Genomic DNA, 22,899 nt, shown 5'->3' on the forward strand with positions numbered 1-22,899 from the left:
TTTAATCGTTGTGTACACTTCGCGCTGTTCCATTACTTGCGCAAACGTGACCGCTATTAAAATTGAAATATCGACGCGTTTCGCGTCTCTCCGGGGATCTTGGGAACGCCGATCATCGCCCGATCCAATCGATCGATTTATCCTTCCATCTATTCTTTTTTTCTCTTTCCCTTTATTTTTTCTTTTTTTTTTCTCTTCTTCTTCTTCTTTCTCGCGAATGCGCGACGAAAAATCAAATCGATCGAGCCGCGGATCATCGAGGAAAATGATAAAATCTCTCGCGTAAACTGGCCACCATAAATCAACCCGCATATCCTCGAATCACCCTCCCTAGAAGATCTAAACTTAACCCTTTACTGGCGGGAACGTGACCGTTGTCGCCTGAAATTGAAATATCGCGGCCGTTAGTATCGGTCGCGCAATTAGTACGCGCAGTTACCGTGTTCTCCCTACGGTAATATTCTTAGTTCAATCCCGGGGCCGCCATTCTCATGCGTCCCAAGCTCGTATTCCGGTGGTTAAGGGACGGGCGGAAGTGCGGCGTCGACCGATCGACCGACCGACCGACCGACCGACCGACGAAACTCGTCGCTGACCTCGACGATGGCCGCCCTATAATTCGTACTTTGGGGCTTACGGACAACTAACTTGCCCCTAATGCCCTGCTTACGCGCGATTATTGCCTTCGACGAGTTCCAGACTGATCAACTCCGCTTCACCCCTCGATAACTCCTCGATAAGTCCTCTCCTCTCCTCTCCTCGTGACTTATGCCGGTACGATGAAGATTTCGACCCTCTTACGTCACACGTCCCAACGAATCGAATACGGAAAAACACATCGAGGCGATTAACCATAGCGATATATGTATATATATATGTATAATATAATCATCGCGATCCATTTCCAACCCCGTCCTTTACCGACCCCGGAAAAGTGTGGGCAGAAGCTACGTAATTCTTGGCAAGGAGAAGGAACGGAGATGGGCGGGCAGGCGCCACGTATCAAGCGCGGTATCAAGCGTGATTCGCCGCAAGATAGCTCATTCTAACGTATTTGCCGGATAACATCGACGCCACGGGGCGATCGTTATTTATGTAATACAATTTATCGATCTTCGGGGGAGCTCGCGGCCGAATTATTTGCCCGCCGCCGCGACGTAGCCGAGGAATAATGTATAAGCGTATATTTAGCGGGATAGGAAGCGGGGGGAGGAGGAGGAGGAGGAGGGTTAGGCGCCACCGAGTCAGCCGTGAACGGAACCGTGACTCGAGAGCGACGTCTTAACCGCGTTTCCGGGACGTGGCACGGGTTGACCCGTAACAAGGAGCTGGTCGATCGTTTCTGGCCGAGGTGGAAATTCGGAGCGAGGCGATAGCCCGCGATCGTGGCCCGTTGAATAATTCGTTCGCGTCTGCGTCGTTCGCTTACGCGTCACTGCCTCGCGGTTTCGGGGTCAGCCCCGGATTCGAATCGGGGGGAGGAGGGCAGGGAATCGAGACTGGTCCTTGGGAGGATAGGAACGAGAGGGAAGGAAAGAAAGGGAAGGAGGCGATCTATCGCCAATGGAATGGCGCGAGATCGGTTACGCAGCGAGGAAACGAGGATCTCTAACGGGCGAAACTCGAAACCGCCCGATCACCCGTTTATTTTATTCCCGATAGCCGCGATTCGATTCCTCTTCCTGGCCCGTTTACCCATCCTGTACAGGCCTGATAGCGGGTATCGATGAACTCGAACAATCCCTCCTATCTCGGCCAAGTGTGTTTTTTTATTTTCTGTTAATTGATTTTTTACACTCGGATACACCCTGACGAGGTTGCTCCTTTATGACGTCCTCCGCAACGATGCGAGAGCGCGTTTTGTCGCGTATCCAAATGGAAATGATGCCGACATCGGGAGCCACGATATTAACGGATAAACGAATTTCTTGGCGAGGGGGGAGAAAGGGTTTACGGGCTAATTGAAATCGAGATACTTTAGCCGTACTTTTTTTTTTCTCGTCAGGCGGGAAAGGAGAAAAGGCAGGAGAGGAGGAGGGGATAAGAAGAAGAGTTGAGCGACTTCTTTTGTCGCGTCGGGTCTTTCGTCCACTTTCGTACACGAGGAACGTATAAAATCCCTTTTCGCGAAACACCCCTCGTAAACTTTCTTTCCTACGTCCGCTATCTTCGTATCGCCATTCAGTTTCCCTGCCCCCAAGCCGGGAGCTGTGGCTCGCGCGCGCGCCCATGCACGTGGCTTGCCGGAGTAATAATGTATACGTGACGCCACTACGACAGGCTCGAAACGTCGGCCTGTAGATTTTTCCGCGCCTCGATATGATTAATATCCTTTCGAGATGGAGAAGGGTGGGTGGTGGAGAAGGATGGTAGAAAGGGGAGAGGGGTGGAAAAGTGGAAGGTAAACTGGAACGAAGAAAGAAGTCAGGGAAGAGTGGCGGAGAGAAGGAAAGAAGAGAGGGAGGGAAAGAGAGAGAGAGAAAAGTGTGCGGTCGGGAGGGTGGGGAAAAAAAAAGGGAAGGACGAAGGAGGGTAGCCGAGGTAAAAGGGAACGGTTATGGGCCTGGTGGTCGGTCGCCGTACAGTAAATCCCCGTCAACCGCATTCAATTACGATGTTATCGCGAATACAGATGACGGTTATTTCCTTCGGTACACCCTATACGTAACGTTCGCGATGCGGCGCGAGGCAGGCCGACGCCAACGTCGCTTCTCCGTCCAAAGTTAAGGCAGTATATCGTGTAATGGTGGGTTGGCCGCTCGCCTGTGTGATTGCTTTAGGATGCGCGCCGACAATACACCGGGATAAAGCGACTCCGATTTCGACCAACGACGGTTACGCGCGTCATCCTTCCGCCTCCGCCATCCCCCCCTTCGATCTGATATTACCTCGTTATTCCACTCTGGTCACCCTTCCAATTTCACCGTTCGATTTTCCCTTTCTTTCCGCCACTTTTTCCACTTTCTAATTTCACGGGAACGAGAGCGGGACGGATTCGAGATTCGCGATGAAATTAATTCGAAACGTTGGCGAGGGATAAGATGTTTATTTTAAAAAGAAAAATCGATACTCCAAGTTTATGGAGTTTGAAGAGGAGACCGTCGCGGATCGTCTCCTTGGAATCGTTTTTACGTCGCTTTTCGGTGGCACGGTTTGTCGAGCACGACGAGGCCGGCCCACCCTCCGCGTTTTCGAGCGATAAAACCTGAAATACGAGCGCGTACGCCGGTCGAACTTCTATTCGCCTCCGAACCGAAAAAGGATGTCCGGATCATAACACGCCGCGCTCCCGTGCACCCCGTTGCCTCCGTGAGTTACTTTACACGCTCGTTTCAAAAGGAACCCTCCCACCCGCCGCCTCGCCACCTTTTCACCTAACACTCGACCTCCCCCTATCTCTCCCTCTCTCTCTCTCTCCTTTAACCCCGCCACTGTACGTGACACTTTGATCGCCGTCACAGGCGATGCACGCGTATCCCCGCGCGAGTTTCAACGCGCTCCCTCGAATCACGTTACGACGGCAGGATTAGGCAGGTTATCGATCGTGCAATTATAATATTAATAAGTATACAAACAACTTACCGGTTTATCTCGCCATCGAACACATGGACGAGCAGGAGACGAGCAGAGCGTTCGTTCGCGTCGGAACAAAGCGATCCGATACACGACGCGAGTACTTTGGCCACGCGTGGCATCCTGCGCGGCCAAGGGGGTGGAAAAAGTACGAGGGAGATTAATTGGAAGCTTCTTCGGGGTGAAACAGAGTCAACGAAGAGGAGTAGTCTGGGGGGAGGAGGAGAGTGGAGGAGGGTGAACGAAGTGGTAAGAGAAAGGAAGAGGCACGGGCGGAGAGGAAATTGAGAGGAGGCAGGGAGAGGGGGGGGATGAGATGGAGGATCGGGGGTTGAAAGAAGCGCGAAACCGGGCGAGAAGGAGAGACGGGCGAGCGAAGAGGCGATGGCCCGGGGGGGTCGAGCTTTTTGCCGAACACATAATGCATAGCGAAGGATGACACCCTTATCTCGGGATCTTTAATTCCGTGGGCCGCCGCGAGGGGGTTGCCGCGTCGTCATTTGTCGGTTGCACCGCGCTCGAATCAGGGATGGCACGGAGGAGTGGATGGATAAAACCGGCGGCGCTGTTAACATCACCGTTGGGTACAGGGGCTGGAAATTGCCTTGGCTGATTTCATTTCAGCCCAGATTATTTTAAGGGGTTCTGTTTTTCTTCCTCCTCTCTACCCGATACCGCGTCGTGTCTCCCCCGCCCCCTCCCACCTACCTATTCGCGGTTTCGGCGTGATTAATGCGGCTGGATGGGGAAGGGATGAGGAGAGTGAATCGGGACCCGTTACATCTTCCGCTGCTAGCGTTTACGAGTCGATCGATCGACTCGTTGTTTCGAGATCTAATTGAACGGACGTTGAAGATGAGAAATATTGTTACTAGATTTTTAACGAAATTGACGTACGATCGTTTCTTATACCGAAATAAATAAATATATACGTACGTGTAGATCGACTCGAGAAACTCGAAACTCTCGACTTTTTGGGCGTAACGAGGAGAAATTGGGTTGGAGAGTGTCGGAGAAGTGACGAAGCCCTTTCGAGGGACCGAGGGCAGGAACGAAACGAAGGGGGTTAGAGGATCCGCTCTCCGCGAGTTTTAAAGAGTTTCAACGTCCTATTATAAAGTCTTCACCGTGCATAATAACATTCAACTCCGTGGGCTGGAAGGCATTAGGGAAATCGCGTTGCCTCCCCTTGCCTGTTTCTCCCTCGCCCCTTTTCCCCGCTCCCCGCCATCGGTGTCACGGCTCGGTTTCTAGCCATTTCCCTGTACCGCGCGGACAATACGCCCTGCACAAATCACTGGATCCCTCTCTCTCCCTCCCTACATCCGTGTCGCGATTTCGTTCGGAGTGGAGGAGAGAAGATGTGGGATGGGAGGAGGGTGGAGGGGTGAAGGGCCATAAATAGAGGAATAAAAGACGACGGCGTATGGTACTCGGTCGTACACGATCCTTGCATGGGCGAAATGAAGACACGGTTGAAACTCACTCGGTCATTGTATTTATAAGAATGTTATATTTTCTCGGTAGTAATAGGAGCCCCTATAGAGGCGGTAAATATATTAATAGTGCGCTAATAAATGATATTTATATACAGATGGATAAAAAAACGAGAGGAAAGTGCGTTTCGGCTCTGTCGCGCGGTTTCGAACCGCGATTCGCTCGTAATGTAATTCACTCCTTTCATTCGCGTTATGTATATCTCCACTTTCCCTCCACAAGCACAAACCGTTACCTTACTGCTTCGCGACACGTCCTCTTCGCGTAAACTCCTCTTTTGTACTTAATCGATTTTCGGTGGTTTCGAATATTGTTGTGATATCTTATGTGTGTGTGGAATTGTCACCGCGACAATTTGGGTCGCGCTCGCTCGGGCGCGCGATTCGTGGAGAGACTGCCTGACCGAGCGATAACGCCTCCTCCTCCTCCTCCTCCTCCTCCTCCTTCTCCTTTCTGATCGACGGAGAAAGGGAGGAAAAAAAGAAAGAAAGAAAGGAAAAATTTATCCGTCGCGTTTAGGATCGCGATTAGGCAAACTCTCCACGAAACCGGCACGGTTTCATCTTCTTCTCTGCGATTCGCAGATCTGCGAATTCGGAACGGATCGTTTATCAGCGCACGCAACGATTATCGGATTCTCAGCCGTCTTTTGGTATCGATGTCGCCACGTTTTACCTTTCGTTTCCCTTTCGTCCCTTTCGCTCTTGTCCTCGGTGCTTCTTTTCTTCCAGCTGGATTTTCGTTCTCCGTTCTCCTCCATCTTTTGGCGTTAAAGCGTAAAGCCACGACTAAGCCCCTCGTCTCGCGAGTGCTCGATCGGACAGAGAGGGCGGGCAAAGATGCCGCGTGAAGAGCCTCTCGCTCCGTGAGCGAATGCGTCACGCTCGATCATCATCGAGCGAGGAATATAATTCGAGAACCGAGACGTGGTCGACTCGCTCGATACGAGGGGCATCGAAACTTACATCGTTAATCTTTGGTATTAGCCATCGTGTATCCGCCTTTTCTCGCGCCTCGTATACCGAGATTTCTCGCAAACGTCTCGAGATTCGTCTCGCATTCGAAATCGTCTCGAAATTCTTCCCGCGAAGAGAAACTGGAAACCGTCTCTCGCGATCTTCGATCGAAGATCGGTGCGTCGAGTCGAGACACGGACTCGATAAGAAGTAAACGGTAAACTTACGACACTTTCCTTTCCAATAAATCGGCCGAGTTAATCTCGAATGCCGACGAATCGCGAGCACCGTGGAAATTCGTCGATTGGTCTGCGTATACTGATAGTCTTTCGGTGTGGTTGCAGAGTCGACAGATACAAGATATTTACAGATAACTCTGCCTCATTCGCTCTTCACCCACTCGCCCTTTCGCTCTCGCACGCTTACTCGTTCGAATCCTAATCGTTCGATTCCTCGCTAGAAACGTATCTTACATAAATCGCCTATTTTTTTATCATTGTGTCACATGTTGTGTAACCGTATATTACAAGACGTGCGCAATTGAACGTTAAATCTCGCGCGACGCTCGCACGCCTCTCCCCCACCCCCTCCCCTATGCGCTTCTATCGTATCCTTTCCGATAAATTTATTCATTATATAATTCGCGATCACAGTGATTATTCCCCAACCTCTGGACGAGAGTCTCGGGAGAACCGGAAGCGTCCTCGAGGATCCTCCATCCTCTGGGATGGATCCCTCGCTCGTCCCCTTCTCCGTGCTCATTTTCAACCATCCCCCCCCCCCACCCATCGTCTCTCCATCCACCGATCCACGTGTTACGCGTCCATCCGTGTCTATCACTCCGATACTTGGTTCCCTTTCGTTCACTTTCGCGTAATTTAATTTTTCCCTCTTCGTACCGCTCTATCCGTGCGCCGTTATCCGTCCGTTGGGTCAGCAGCGTGGACAGCCTCAATAACCGCTGAGACATCTGAGCTTCTTCAAGGGGGGTGACACCTCGTTTCAGCTGGTCGGCGCCTGCATGGACATTGGCGGTGGCTTCACCGGGCCGAGGGCAGGGCCCGATAAACCGTTGTTGTTCATGTCGCCCGGAGCTCTTGGGCCGCCCACGCCTATGGCAGTCCCGTTCACCATCGGCGCGCTCCCCGACATTTGTCCCTGCGCCCATTAAAAACAACCTAGAATTATTCTGTTTTCCTTTACGTTTCCTCTTACGAAAGTTTCAAGTCGATTAAATGTTTTTCGAATCCGATGAATTCCGTTGAAACGAATAATTCGAAATCGCGTTTTCCATTCTCGCTGAATAATACAGAGGCGAGTTAAAAGAAAAAAAAAAGAAAAAACGGAGCATCACGGATATCGATCCGCGATCGACGCCAAGTATCGTTGCTTTCAACGACGCGAACGCTTGAAACGAGCGCGGCTCAAACGATTGTTAGGATCCCCTCTTAACTTACGTTGGACACGTGATTATGTTGACCCACCGACTGGCCAAGTCCCTGATGAGGTTGCAGCGGATTGTGACCCGGATGCATGTTCTGGCCAGGCGGTGTCGGCGCTGGGGGCAGTTGCCTTTTGATGTACGCCAGCGTGGCCGGTGTTTGTACTGACATATTGGCGAACGCGAGCCTCTCCTCGTAGTCGAACTCGCATAGGATTTTGTTCTCGCACAGATAGAATCGATCGCCCACGCAAAACCTGCAATCAAAACGAAAGAGTTGCCACAGGGGTGTGAAGGAAGGGCCGCTTTCCAAACCGAAGCGGCCGAGGATATAGGCCGCCTCCTCTCCTCTGCCCGTCCGCCGCCTCGAAATCGGGGCAGCGTCGAGTCGATCGATCGAGATCTCGGCGCGATATCCTCACCTGTTACGTTGGAGAACCGCGGGAATCCAGTTGAGAGGGGACGAACTGGTTCGCCCGTTATCTTATATACGCCTTTCGACGAATACTTTCGACGGAAACTTAGCTCGCGACACGTTGTTTCGCAAGGAAAGAGATCTTGCCGATCTCGTTGCTTCGATCCATTCTCCGACTTCGATAGACATCCGATCGTGTTTACATACGTTTGAAATTGACTCTTTTTTTCTCTTTCTTAACGAATGCAAACATCGATACGACTCGTTAGATATCTTTATTAATGAGACCCTTGACTCGGGTCTCACCATGTGATTTCTTTTCTTTTTCTCTTTTTTCTCTCCATTTCCTTTCTCTCATTTCAACACCACGGAATATATCCATAACGAATATTGCCCCCGTTCAAATTTCTCGATTCTTCTCTTTGATCTCTTTGACGATACCCACCAATTAATTTCGACGCGATTAAAAGAAACACCGCGACGGCTAAACCGCGCATTATTTTTAGCATATCGAGAAAAAAGGGGGAGGGGATGGGAGAGAGGAATTCGAATCGAAACCGTCGATACGTATAAAAAAGAAAAAAAGAAAAAAGCGCGCACCGATTCTTTCATTCGCGAACCACCGCGCGTGGGAGACGCACGGAGGCTCGTCGATAATCGGTTGATTGTCGTCGCAACGAGAGAGAGAGAGAGAGAGAGAGAGAGAAGCGAAAAAAAAGCGTAGGAAAAAAAGGACGGAAAAAAAGCGAGCGCAAAAAGGGAAAAAAAAATATAAAAATAAAAACTGGAGGGAGGGGACAAAAAAAAAAAGGAGAAACAATGACAAAGGGTGGCACGGGGACGAAGCGGTGGATAACGAGCGTATCGCAACGTGTCGGACAAATAATTATTATCGGGCTTCTGTCCGCGAGCGGTCTCACATCCGCTTTGATCCCGGTAGGAAATACGAGAGCGAAATACGAGAGCGGCAGAGTCTGGTTCGAGGTAGATACTCTCATAATCGTACGGCAAATAGAATTATCGCGTTGCGCGCGGCCATTCCCGACGAGCACAGCTTATACCGGGTTTCGCTCGTTTCCCCTATTATACGCGTCGTCTGCTAAATGACGCTGTACTCTGATCCACCTCCTGCTCTCTCTCTCTCTCTCTCTCTCTCTCTATCTCCCTCTCCTTCTATCCTCCACACCCCTTCTGCCACTTCTATACACCTCCACGTCGCGTTTCTCTATCCTCTATTCAGCTGACCGTCACCTGCTCGCTGCTTTCTGCCCGCGACTAGCCTCCTCCTGCTTTCAAGGTGTACCTCTCTCCTCCTTGTCAATTGCCTGCCACCTAACCGTGCTTGGCTATTCACCTCGTTTCACCTCTTCGCTCTTCGCGGATTTCTTTCGACGACTTCCTTTCTTTCCCATTTTTTTTCTTCTTTCTTTTTCTTTCTTTCTTTTTTTAATTGTTCGTTGAGAAGAAGAATTTATAGATCTCGGAAATGTGTTTTGTGTTTCAAATTGATTGTCGATGTTAAATTATTTGCGAACGAATTCGAGTTACGATCGAAATAAAAAATTAAATTTTTGTTTAACATTGTACCTTCCTTCGTTCCTAATATTTTAAGCGTTTAATTCCGATTTTTCTCACCGAGATGGGGGATATTTCTCAACCTCTATCGAGAATCAAAATCTATTCAAACGTTCGAAGGAAACTTGGTTATAACAGGACACGTTAATACACGTTACGATTTTATCTTTATGGGTCGCCACGTGTCGTATTAAAGCGTTTCCACGGTGTGAATAGCGATATTAATAATTCTCCCCAACTTTTTTTTTCTTTCTTTCTTTTTTTTTTTTTATACAAGGAAGCAACGATTCTTTCGCGTCACATTCTTTCAACCGTTGTTGTTCGTCGTAAGCCTGGATCGAAGTAGATATTCGCATAACTACGAAGCCGGAGGAATTATACACTGTTGCACGAGTGCACTCGTTCCAGAGTCTCTCTATTATGATCGCGCGAATAATGCCGCGCGAATCCCATTCCTCTAATTCTCGCTACCGATGCAGCTGTCTGTCACGGCACAATGCCATCCGCGCGCGCGATACCCGCCGGTTTTCCACTTTCATCTAGCGTTTTGAACAAGCTCTATCGCCTACAATTTAATCCCACCCCGGTTAATTGTTCGTTGCCATTACGCTCGAAAATCTCTTTCTCTCCCTCTCTCTCTCTCTCTCTAACGGGAGAACAAACGGCAAATCGAATTTCGAGGAAAAGAGAAATAATAAAAAGGCAGGTTTCGGTTTCATTAGCTGTTTCAAAATATTAAATTCGGAGGATACACTCGAGGCGATCGTAAAATGTAATCGGGAAGATTGGACGAAAATATCGGGACAAATCAGATCGGAACAAACAAATATCTCTCTCTTTCTCTCTCTCATTTCCCGGTATAATACACTACAGTATTGAACACGTTCGATGGAGAATTTTCAAAAGCTTCCTTTTTCGAACAGTCTTTGATACGAAGAAATAAGTAAAGCGTAAACCGCGCAAACATCGTAGACCTAGAAATCGCCAATGGGCGAGCCGCAACGAGACACTTAAAATATTAATAGCGCAAGGTATAATATACGGGAACGAAAGGCGGAAAAAGGCGGATGGGTCCGAGTCCAACGATCCACCGTGGAAAATTTCAATCGTGGAGAGGAGGAGGAGGAGAGACCAGAGGCACGGGTCTCTAAGATCGGCATCGAGTGAATGTTTAACGAGGGTCGCGGAAGCGAAACACGAGAATTCGAGAAAAATCGGACACGTCCGGCTCCCGTTGGAAAAACGGACCGGCTCCGTGCCACCGGAACCCGGCACTTTTGTAAATAAATAAAGTAACCGGTGCCAATGCGTGACCTCATTAGACTCGCTTTACGTGTTCGATGCAGTTGCAACGTGCACATTGCAACCGTCGAGACCAAAGAGAGAGAGATATACATATAAAACATTCACCTCCTCCTCTGCGAATCTTTTTCTTTGAAGGGAGACACACATGCATATACACGCGTACAGGTTTCTTGAATAAAATTTGCATACGCGCCTGGTCGCAACGTCGCGATCGCGCCCAGGGATCCCGGGTACCCCTCCCGTTACCGGTTTAATTTGCGCCTCTGCCGCGACGGGACGAGTTTCCTCTTGCACGGGAAAGAGGATTAAGCCGCTCTCTCTCGTCCAGCTGGAAGGCGTTGCCAGGCAAATTAACCGTATCGGCTCGAACAACCGCGCCATCCTTGATTAATGGCTTGCTCGCGGTATAAGTGCAGGTTTTTACACTCTTCTCTTTCTTTTATTATTATTATTATTGTTATTATTATTATTATTGATACTTTTCTCTCTTCTTTTTTTTAACAAGTTAGACGTTAAACGGATACATCGAAGAGATAATAAATTTTACTTCGCGACCGGTGATTGGTTGCGAATCGCGGGATGATAATACCGATTCCGATTCCACGTCCAACCTAGGTAATAATCGTATGCAACGCGATTAGGTACGTGTGTGTGTGTGTGTGTGCGTTTTGGAACAGGTTTTCTCCCCAGCCGGTTATAAACACGCGTTAAGTCAATTTTCGCTCTTATCTCCTATTATAACAGTAATTTAACGAACTGTTAACGATCGATCGCTATGTATGCCAGCTCCGTTAGCCGTGGACTCTATTATCGGTATTAAAGAAGCGAAAGTGTGAATTGCAAGGAAGGGAGAAAAGAGGATTTTTCGAAGAAACGTCAATTTTCAATCCCACCTCCTCCCCGAAATTGAACGGGGACTCGAGATTTAGCGCGAGATTTTTAGTAAATGTAAACTCGCCACGATGCTCGCGAGCGGCCGCGAGCGAATTCGGGCGAATATTAGCGACGGCGAGGCGACGGCGAACTGCAATTTGTAGCCGGCGAGGAGGGCATTAACTGGGCGGTCGTTAAATTTGACCGGACGTCTTCTCAAGAGGATCGAAGAAACGTCGAGGGGACGCGTATTCCAGCGTGAGCGCGTGCGTGTGTACACACGGCAACCTATATTCCTATATATATATATATATATAATATATATATGTATTTATATAGGTTCGAAGGGATCGTGTACGTGTTGGTAGGAATCGTAGAGAGAGAGGGAGAGGGAGAGCATAGAGAAGGAGGGAGCGAGCGAGAGAGAGAGATATCTAATTGGATCGGTAAATCATCCTCTAACCAGGAGGGTGGTAGGCTAGGCACCGCCACCGGCAACCCTTTATTCTGTGTTATTACAGTCTAAAGTTACCCCGTGTAATTGTTGCTGTTTAATTGCAAACTCTAAGTCGTCGCGTTACACGTCGCGGCGCCCCGCGTATAATTGCCCTCCTCGAGTTCACCCGCTCGTTTTTTACCGACGAAATAATTGGAAACGATCCTCCTTCTCTCTCTCTCTCTCTATCTCTCTCCCCTCTTCTCTCTTCCTCCCTCTCTCTGTCTCTCTCTCTATATAACTTCATCGCTCTCTTTCTCTCGTTCACCCCTGCCACGGGAAATATCTAAATCCGACCGAGAACGGGCGGAATCGTTTCGATCCGGGCCACGGAACGTTCGAGGCTTCGATCAAACGGGAATAATTGGCGGGATTGGCGGTACGCTAAATTACCAATGAAATCTAATCGTCGGCAATTTCGTTTGGTTAAAGTGAAAGACAGTTTGCAGGTCTTGCAGTTGGGGCATAGAGGGCAATTTTTTTTTTTTTTCAAAGTCTTTTAATATCGTGCACAAGAATCGAAGTGGAGTAGAGTAACGGGAGGAAATTTTTCCTATTACCGCGGTAGTGACGAGGGGCTCTTTTCCTTTCTTTTTTTTTTTTTTTTAAATCATTTCTCCCCTAGCTAAGCTCCTTTTCCCAATTCCCCTAAACGTTACTCGTACGACGAACGCGCGTCTCTCGCTAAATTTATCCGGAGGAGGAATAGCGCGGATATTCTGCTCCATCATCGCGAATACCTTTTTTTTCGATACGAGCTACGCGATACGAGATACGAGGCCGATCAAAGCTGTATCGTATCGCGAGCGAGTAATAGAAATTAGTTTGCCGGTTATCCACCGTGAAAACGCGCTCGCCCCGCGTTTCGGGAACGAAACCGAAACGGGCAATCGCTGTTGGTATCGGGAAAAGCTTGCACACCGAACCGCAAGAACATCGCGCACTCTGCACCCTGCACGGGGTGAATCACGGGGACAAAAGCAGGTTCCGTTGATTTCGTTGAAGTCGGTTGTACCCCGCGAGCGACACCGCTTTGGGGATGGCGGCTCCGTCGCTGCCCGCTCGGCCTATTGTCGAAGACAGACAATACAGCGCGATAAAAACGTAAAATTGATGCTCTTTTGTTCGCATTGTTTGAGAAGCTGTACAACGTTTGTCGCACGCCTGGACGAGCCACTGTTATTGGCTCCAAACTACATTCTCCTGTTCCGTTTCGCCTTCTCCCCTTCTCCTCCCCGCGCTCCACTCTCTCTCTCTCTCTCGACCTCTCACCGTCCATCACCGCCGTTCTCTCTCTCTTTCGCGCCCCCTTACGTGCCACCAGAGAACAACCGCTCGCTTTTCCTACCCCCTCGAAACCTTTCGTTTCGTCAATAAGCCGGCATTGTGTCCCGCCACGCTTCCATAGTTTCACCGTTTTACATTGACCGCCGCTCTGCCATCGAAACCTTATTCTCTCTCCGCCATCCCCTCCGCCTCTCTCCCCATCTCTCTCCACTTCTTGCCGCGTCGTTGTCGCGCGATTCACGGACCGTGATTCTCCGCTCGACTGTATCCCGTCCCCTCCTCCTGTGTAATTCGCCGTTGGCCGACGTCGAAGGCACTCGAAGTCGGGATCGCGGCCAGGGTAAAGTCGCGAAATTACTCGGGCCTCGTTACCGGGAGAGGGGGAGGGAGAGAGCAATAAAATTTCGCATCCCGGCAAATTACTCGCCGTTGTAATTTACGCGTCAGATGTTAGGCAGAGCGGATGATCAACGGAGTAGGAAGAGGGAGGGAAGGAAAGATCGCTTTGAGCCAAATTGCGGAACTTTAATAAAACGCGAGAGAGGACGCGATGGGAACGGAGGAGGAGGAGGCGGTGATCACGAGAGGAAGACAATTCGAACGAAACGATTCGATCCAAATAATCCCGTTCGAGAATAAAACGTTCAACGGCTCGATCGAAGACGACGTAGCCCGTGTCGCGAATTTTACATTCGTCCCGAAAAGTTCCATTCGTTTAAGGGGAGGGGGAGACTCCGCTCGCGCGGAGCAATATGATACAAAAATGTCAGCAGTATCCGGATAATTACATAACTGGTCTCAGGGGTCGGAGATGGACGTGGCGACGGGAGAAGTTGGCCTCCTCCTGCGTGGAATGCCGGCGCGAGCGGAGGAAGAGGTCGCGACGGATAGAGCGCGGGGTGATTTCCCAGCTGACCTGTAAAGCAACTCCCGAGCGGACTGTGTCTCTCGCAAACCGGTACTCCCGCTACTTCTTTCTTCTCGTCCCCTCCGTATTTCTCCGTATCCCACCCTCCACCTTGGTCTTTGTTACTTTTGCATGTGTCCTCCCTTTTTCTTCGTTCTCGCATCGTCGTTCATCTCGACGAGCAGAAACGTACGCGGAAACGTTCGCGCGGAGACAAAAGGGTGGGGAGGGAAAAAAAAAAGAGAAAGAAAAATTGAGGATCGAAAGATCGAAGAGGAGAGGTGGGAGTAAAGGGAGTATTATAGAGAGAAGGAATCAATTCGATTGGTTAACTTAACTTACCGATGAGTGCACTGTTGGCAGGCGAAACAATCCAGGTGATAGACGTTCGTCCTGGCCTTCATAACCATCTCGAACGGCGGTATCTGCTTGTTGCAAGCCGCGCAATGTCCCGGATTCCCGAACAGCCTGAGGTAGTCCCTCTTACAGAGGATAAGGTTGGCCCTGGTGAACAGACTAGAACCGACCTCTCCTAACCTACAGTCGCAGCACCCGCACTTCAGACAGTCCTCGTGCCAGAACAGGTCCATGGCCTTGAGGAGATACCTGAAGAACCGACCATAGTTTTCCTTCTTACCGACCAGTAGCCTATCATTCTCTCCAGCTTCGTCTTCCACCGGATTTCCGGAAGAAGTTTATCTTTCGATTAACTGGATTTTTGAACTTTTTCTTCTTTCTTTCTTTTTTTTTTTTCCTTCGTTTATGAACAATTGGTTGTATATAACAATCGATTTTTTTCTTTTTTCCTTTTTCTTTTTCCCGTTTTCAAATAGAAATAAAACGCGATCGGTATTACGTCTCACCTTTCCGTGATCGGTTTCCCACAACCAGCGCACTCGTGCTGCGTCGCGCCATTTTTACTCGGCTCCGACTTGCTCACGTCCATCGTCATCGTGATTTCGGCTGGAGCGCCGTCTGCAACAAGGAACAAGAACGGCGACTCGTTAAATCCGCGACATCGTGAATCGTATCTCCCTACCATTGTGCGTCCGTAACAATGGCCCGCGCAGACAGCCACCACGCGTAATGTACACGTACGTCGCGATAATAAGCGTCTGCTAAGTGGCCGACAACACGCAATAACGATCCACGCTAATTGGAAACGGTCGTCGTCCGCTGTTGCCGCCGCGAGTCGAATCTCTCTCGGGTTTCGCTTCTTTTTTTTTTTTCGATGGATCGATCTTGACCCTATATGATTTCTCCGCCCAAATCCTTCGAATCGAGATGCGAACGAATGAAAAAGATATTGTTTTCCAAAATTACGCTCGTGGTTAAATCTAGAAACGATAGAGAGGAGAGAAGTTGATCGATCTTGATCCGATGTGGATCTCGATGAACGAGAACGTGGTTAGAGTTAGGCTCGAGTATCCGATGACCGCGTTTCGAAGATCTACAGGGGGGACAGCGGGAGGCGGCGGGTTCATCGATCGCGAGGAACCGTTCGAACCGATGTGGCCCGACGAGGGGTTGAAAAGCGGCGCGGCTGCGAGAGAGAGAGAGAGAGAGAGAGAGAGAGAGAGAGAGAGAGGAATAACCACATTCGCAGGAACGAGCGCGTTCTAAAGGCGATCCGAGGGAAGGAGGACGGCCGGCTAAAATGGTGAGTGGCTGCACGGCGAGGCGCGGGGGCTTAATTAATTAGCCGGATACTTTGAGTAACAATCCATTATTACATACAAACATCCTCGGCCCCGGGGCCGAGCTGTAGCTTTATGCTGCTAATTGGCCTTCTCAAAGCTTGGAGACCCGGGCACGAGTTATAAACGCCACTCCTCTAACTCGCCAGCATCCCGACTCCATCCCTCCCTCAACCTTCTCCACCTCCTTCTCCACCCCCTCCCACCTTCTCTATTTCTCGTTTCCCTCTTCCCAACCGTCTCTCTCTGTCCCTCTCTTTCCCTCCACTCCCCTCTCTCTCTCTCTCTCTCCCCTGTATACCCCGCGTGTCCTCCCCCTTGGACCTCCACCACCACCATCACCACCACCACCACCACCACAACCACCATCACACTCGCACAAAACCCATACAACCAGACGCAGATATGGATACGCGAACGCGGCCACACGCATGTAAAAAGCGAGGGTGACAGAGAGCGCGGGTGGGACGTGGACGAGCGGAGGATGGTGGGAACGAAGAGGAACAGCTCGACGAGGCGGCAGCAAGAGGTGGAGGAGGAGGAGGAGGAGGAGGAGAGAGTTTGGTGGGATGACGATGAGGAAAGAGGGAGAGAGAGAGAGAGAGAGAGAGAGAGAGATGGTCGAGGTGGAGGAAAGGAGTGTGGGAGATGAGGGAGAAGGAGGAGCAAGAGGAACGACGGATAGCGCTAATAACGCGCTCGTGGCGCAAAAAAAAAAAAAAAAAAAAAAAAAAAGGAAGGAGTATAATTGCCAGCCCTCGTGGCAGGTATTTTTCAAATAGGACCCCGTCCGTTAATTGGAGGGCAAATTAAAGAGGCGCCGCGGAGGAAAAAAACATCATCCCTCTACCGCGTATCCCCTTGGCCCCCCTCTTAGCGTGCCCCACCTATCCGCGTATCCAAGAGGCGTCTCGTGATTCGTCAAACGATCTGTGCGCTCCATTTTTTCTCCGGATTTATTCCTCTCCCTTTTTTCCTTCTTCCTCTCTTCTCTCTTTTCCTCTTCCTCTCTGTGTCCGCTTCCTTCCTTACCCACCTCCCCTTCTCTCTCTCTCTCTTTCCTTTCCATTCTTTCTATCTACGTTTCATCGGTAACGCTTCTGATAATTCGATTGATACACGATCGTCGGATGATCCAACACGCGGGCGGGAAGAAGAAAAGAAGGCTGAAGGGAGGATGAAAATTTTCATGTGTCTACGAGTCGCGATCGCGAATCCATACCATCCGATCATTCGAAAGAGATCGCGAGGGAAACGCGACGCGTGCGTACACGTGCAAAATCCTAGGAGGAAAAATCCGCTTCTTACCGATCGAACTTTTCACGGGTGTACAGTTATTTGTCAGCCGGTATCAAATTCCATCGCGCCGGTATTTGCAGACGTTAGGCGGCGAAAAGTACGAAGCGGGTGATAAAATTCGATCGCGCCCGTCAATTTGCCTATTCTATATCTGGCTACGATGCGCGTGTATCACGGTAATCGACTCGAACTGCGCGATCGATCTCGACGCATGCGCGATGTATCAGGGAGGAGGGGAGCGAAACCGAATCCGCGGGGGTCCCTTTCTCTCTCTCTCTACCCGCGTAAAATCGTTCTCGCGCGAAAAAAAGGACCGGTCGCGTGGAAACCGCCTTCTTCCGACCGGTTGACGGAATCGTAAAGTGAAAAGTTGATTTATGAAGGGGGCGTATGGACGTGACCGGGTGGTCCCGGACCCGATACTAGGGACCCCGCCATCACTTCCGCGCCGACTGTCTTTCGTGGTTCCGAGCGAAATGGGGCGAGTCGAGGGAGGGGGGTGCGGGCGCATCGACGATCGACGAATACGGCGGCGGATACGGGTTTTTATTCGGTCAATATAAGGAAGGGCGCCCTTGCGAAGATTACGAAACTGCCCTAACGGCAATATGGGATGGATATCGTGCGCGGCCCCGCTCCCATCCCCGAGATACGCTGTCGCTACGGACACACGGGGGCTACCGGCTGGTTTAATAAAAATGTCAAATATAAAGTGGCCGGCCGGGGAACGGACGTTTTAGGAAAATAAATAAATGTAAAAGAAACGGAAGAGAAGGAGGGAGGAAGGAAGGAAGGAACGGAGGGGGAGAGGGAGACAAATTCGTCCGTTGTGTAATAATAAGCGAGAGAGAGAATAGGCAGGCTGTCGTATAATATCGCGATGTGGGTGGAAATTGGCCTGTCGGATGGTTTAGAATATGCGTTGCGAATGAAATTAGTTTAAAAACTATAATAAAATTCAACGATCCCATTTGTGCGCCACCTGATCGCGTATTATTCCTCTCTCGTTTTTCGTTACAGGTTACCTCGATATCGATACGTGACTTAAAATAACCCCGTTCTTATCCAGATTCCCCCCTTCTCCCCTTTCTCCCCCCCTCCTCCCCACCTCTAAAATGGCCAACGGTATAATATCAGGGGTTGGATCTATAGGGCAGAATTAAATTATGCGTTACGAATGAAATTACTTTGGAAAACGAAAACGAGAATTCAACGACCCCGTTTGAGTCACTCGATCTCCTCGTATATACCGGCACCGCCACTCCCGTTTCGTATTACGGATCCGCTGCAATATTGATACGCAATTAAGAATATCCTCTGCGCACTTGTCCGGATTCCCGTGCTCACCGGGGAGCCCTGTTTAATTGCATCTAGCGTCGAAGCAATTAGACAAGTAATCTCACACGTATCTCTTATCCGCCCGTGAAACTCGATATTTCGTGGCTGCGCCGCGAAACGAGCCGATCAAATATGAAAATAACTCGGTCACGCTTTAACCGAGGTCGAACTCGAACGAGAGACAGAGAGAGAGAGAGAGAGGGAAGGGAGGAGAAGAGGAAGGAAACGAGGAGAGAGGGGAAAAAAAATCGGGCGGATAAGAGGGAGGGAGAAAAATCAGAACGCACCCTCATCCTCGTCGAGTCACGTTCCGCATCTTGCCGCGTGTCCTTCGAGCCGTGGATCGAGCGGGTGGCGGCCGCCGGTCTCGTCTCGGGTACGCGTCGGGAATGGAGCGCAGGATAGGGCAAAGTAGAGGGCACGAGGCGGTGCATAACACGAGGCGGCAGGCACGGCTGCAATTTCGGGGTTTAATAATGATCCCAGCCGACGCGGCTCAAGGCTGTATCCCGTGTCATTATACCGTGAAGTGGAGAGGCTGCTAATTAGTCATTAGCGTAGGAAAAAGACACCTTGAACAGGGTTGGTAGGTACAGGACGGGCAGCAACCCCATCCGACGGACGGCACGGTGCATAGGTACGGCAAACTTGAGCAAACAGGGTGTAGCTTCTAGCCTACGTCTAATTGGACCCTAGCGACGTAAGTTCTACTAATTGAGACCAGGCCTGTAACTATCAGCCGCGCGACAAGGGCCTTCGTAAATTCGCCGAGGATCGACGGTAGTCGGTGAATGTACGTGTGCCCGTGTGTCGGCCGCGCGCGCGCACCGCCAGCGCCGCCGACACGGGAACTGTGCCGGATCCCGAGACGCGCACGTTCCTTGTTTTCCTTCGTTTCTCGTCGTCCCGCGTCTTCGAACGTTGAACTTTCACGCGGGAAAAGAATCTCTGAAAAGGCAGAGCAAGGAGGGAGAAGGAAGGAGAGGAAGAATATATATATATATAAGTATACGTACATTCATATAATTGAGAGGCTCGACACTCGACGAAGCGAGAGAGCGGGCCGAAATTTTTCTTACGGGCACATTTCATAAATGTCCGCACGGCCGCGCACCACTAATTTGCATCGTGTATCTATGCATATATTTCATGGTCTAGAAGTTATTAGTCTCGCTCCAGTAAGCGCGATACAGTTTGCAACCTATGACTAATTGGAAGTCGGTAACGTAGCTGCAAGTTTCGCTAATTGAGACGACCAGTTTAGTAACTACTAGAGAGCGCACGAAGGGCGTTCTAGGGGAAAGGAAATTTCTCAAGGAGAATTCGAATCAACCGGCGAGCCTTAATTTCAACCCCCTCTCCCTCCCCCTCCCGGTTCCACTCTTCACACAGTCCCTCGCCGCACAGTGCCGCCCGACCACCGACTACTTTCGCTTCCACTGCCATCTCGCGCGCGCGAGATTAACGTTTAATTAAGCATCGGCGCTTAACTAAAACGGGGGCCCGGCCGCGTTGATTTCACGAGTCATAGTTTCCGGTGATATAAAACGAAATCGCCGGTTGATACGCCACTTTCGAACCAGGCGTCGTCCAATTAACCGGCGCGCCGGGAGGACGCGTTTAATCGTCCCAATTAATGGCTCCGCTTCGAAATTTCGACCTCCTCCCCTGCAAATTCCCGCCGCAGACAAGATCGTTTGCCGCGTGATCGTCTCACCGCCGCCGATCTCTCCTCTTCCTTGATCTTTTTTTAACGACCTTTTCCCCGGATTTTTTAAGGGGAAAGGGAGGAAGGGTGGGGGATACAGAAGGGAGTGGTAGGATAACAAACGCAATCACGCGGGACGCTCGAGCATCCAAGCTTTCTAAGAAAGGTCCTCGAAATTCGAACAACACGATAACGAATGGGATCCTGCCCCGTCCTCGCGGTCGAATCTCCTCCAACTATACCAGAAGACATATAAATTTCACAGCGGTCGCGTAACGAATCCACCGGGGAGAAAGAAGGAGAAGAAGGTAGCCAAAGAAGGAGAGGGAGGGGGTAAGAGACGAAGGAGGAAGCGGAGGGCGAAAGCTGCAAGTGGTGAATAGGGATGGAAGAGAGAGATATATATATACGTATAACGGTGTAACGATGGGTGAGAAAGAGAGAAGGATGGAGCAGGGGAGGAGAGGGGAAGCAAGGTAGGTAGAGCCAAATTTTAATTTCACCCCTAACAAGGGAAGGAGTACCGAGTAGGGTGCTCCTCGGCCCCTTCAGGACCATGCTATTCCATCCTTCAGAATCATTATATCGCCAATTAGAAGATAGCGGAGCTCGCCGACGCCTAACAAGCTTCCTGGGGAGACAGATCTACTCCCGATCTTACCGTTATACGCGCTGGCAACCGTACCGCGCGCTCCGCCGCTGTCTTCGTAGCGAGAGCTCGTTATAAAATATTCTTCTAACCGCTCTCTGTCTTTCCCTCGTTTACGCCGTCCCTTCTCTCTCTCTCTCTCTCTCTCTCTCTTTCTCGCTCTCTGTTTTTCCTCTCCGAGTCGTATCTACGAGTCCAGATATTTTCGAAGCTTGGCGCTAATTAGCCGGTAACTACGCTAACGATTATCGCCGGGAATAACTGCGGGAATAATTTCGTTCCCTCGTGTCGTCTTTCATCGCGAACGTTTTTTCCCCGTTTAATCAGTTCCCCATTGAATTAAGAAAGATCCGAAACGACGAGAGGAACGAGAGACGGAGAGAAAAAAGAACGGGCGGGAAAGAATCGGGTGGCAAAGGAGAGGAGAGAGGAGGGCGGGGGATAATGGTATATCCGACTTTGAACTTCTCCAACGTTGAATTCCTCCGGCGAGTTTATTTCCCATGTTTCCCGCCCGCCCGCCCGCTCCGTGAAAATGTACAACGCGCATCAATACGAAACGTTTCCCGTTTGACGCGACTCCCATTAAACCGTCCTCGAAGAAGCAAGCAGCTCGAGCAACGCTACTAGCCCCTAGGATGACGCGTCGAGAGACGACAAGGCTTGAGGTTGGCGGAGAAGCGAAATGGAATTGTTCGATGGTGTATACGAGGGATATAGGGATAGATTGTAGGCGGATGCGCGTCGATGTCGCTGCGAATAGGAAAGAATTCAATTTAACCTTATTTTCGTCCCTATCAGATCCGCGACGATAAATTTCAAGCGAGGGATAAAATGTATATAAAATTCTTCCTTCTTCTGCGACCGATTATCCATTGTATATACCGTTCCCTATACTTTTCCTTTTTTTTTTTTTCGATTCTCCAAAATATATCGAAGAATTTTTTTCGAAGAAAGGTTAAAAAAAAAATTGCCTTCACCGGATCTATTTTTGGATTTGATCGAATGAGATTAAATAAGCGATAAAAGTTTGGAAAAAAAATTCAACGCCTTGTGTATTCAGCGAATAGGCGGTATTCGTTTTCGAATGGACGCATACCGTCGAAACATGGATTTGAACAACCCTTCGAATCGACCACCCGTGCAATGTTTATTTTTACCCTTGTCTATGTTATGTTTATATTTGCGCTACAAAACACCCTCCCCTCCCTCTCACCCTCACCTCCTCCCCCCCCACCCTCAATATTCCGGGAGGGCGAAGTCGACCAGATGACACAGAGACACGAGTGTTCCGAATTTCGCGATCGCGATCATTACCACGCGGCCAAGATACCCGCGCCCCCTCCGCGCATATTTATTAATAAGGTTTCCCTATTGTCGGCCGAAGGACCATTCATTTAGCGCGGTGAGGTTTTCGCGAGCACTCACGTTCCCCGGCTGTAATTAATAGTCGATCCCACGCGATAAAACGCAAAATTAATTACGTCGTACCGCGAAGAATAGCGCGCAGCGAGGTTTACAGCATCTGCGCAATCTCCGCGATCGGTCCAGCCAATATCGCCCGATATCCCAACGACTCCTCTCCTCTCCGCCACGATCTTTATCTTTCTTTTTTCTTTTTTTTTTTCTCCGTTAAACGATTATCGATAATTTCACTTCGCGAAACTTCAGATAATTCTGGCTCATAATCGATGATGAAGAAGGGAGAGATATCGTGCTGCGACACGATCGAAATCGGGGAGGCGCGATCGGATGGATCTCCTCGGATCTTTCTTTTTCATTTTTCCGAGGCCGATCCTCTCTAAGCTAATAGAGGAACGAGAAGAAGGAACGTATACGAAGGCGTATTTCGAACTCGACTCCGGAATCGACGCGGCACCCCG

At 49.9% G+C, this 22,899-nt stretch overlaps 1 protein-coding gene across 5 annotated transcripts in view; it reads right to left on the bottom strand.

Moving 5' to 3' along the window:
• Positions 1-5,048: 5,048 nt before the first annotated feature.
• Positions 5,049-22,899, bottom strand: part of LOC724851 (LIM domain only protein 3) — a 79,406-nt gene continuing 61,555 nt past the window's right edge. For all 5 annotated transcript variants that reach the window (XM_001120755.5, XM_006568209.3, XM_016910799.2 and 2 more), the window contains 4 exons: positions 15,189-15,300; positions 14,668-14,931; positions 7,484-7,724; positions 5,049-7,184 (listed from right to left, as the gene is read on the bottom strand). In XM_001120755.5, the coding sequence (XP_001120755.1) occupies positions 7,029-7,184; positions 7,484-7,724; positions 14,668-14,931; positions 15,189-15,277 (750 nt within the window). In that variant the 5' untranslated portion in view covers positions 15,278-15,300 and the 3' untranslated portion in view covers positions 5,049-7,028. The remainder of the gene's footprint in view (positions 7,185-7,483; positions 7,725-14,667; positions 14,932-15,188; positions 15,301-22,899) is intronic.

Source organism: Apis mellifera, linkage group LG2, assembly GCF_003254395.2.
Source record: "Apis mellifera strain DH4 linkage group LG2, Amel_HAv3.1, whole genome shotgun sequence".
In the NCBI taxonomy this organism is placed as follows: domain Eukaryota; kingdom Metazoa; phylum Arthropoda; class Insecta; order Hymenoptera; family Apidae; genus Apis; species Apis mellifera.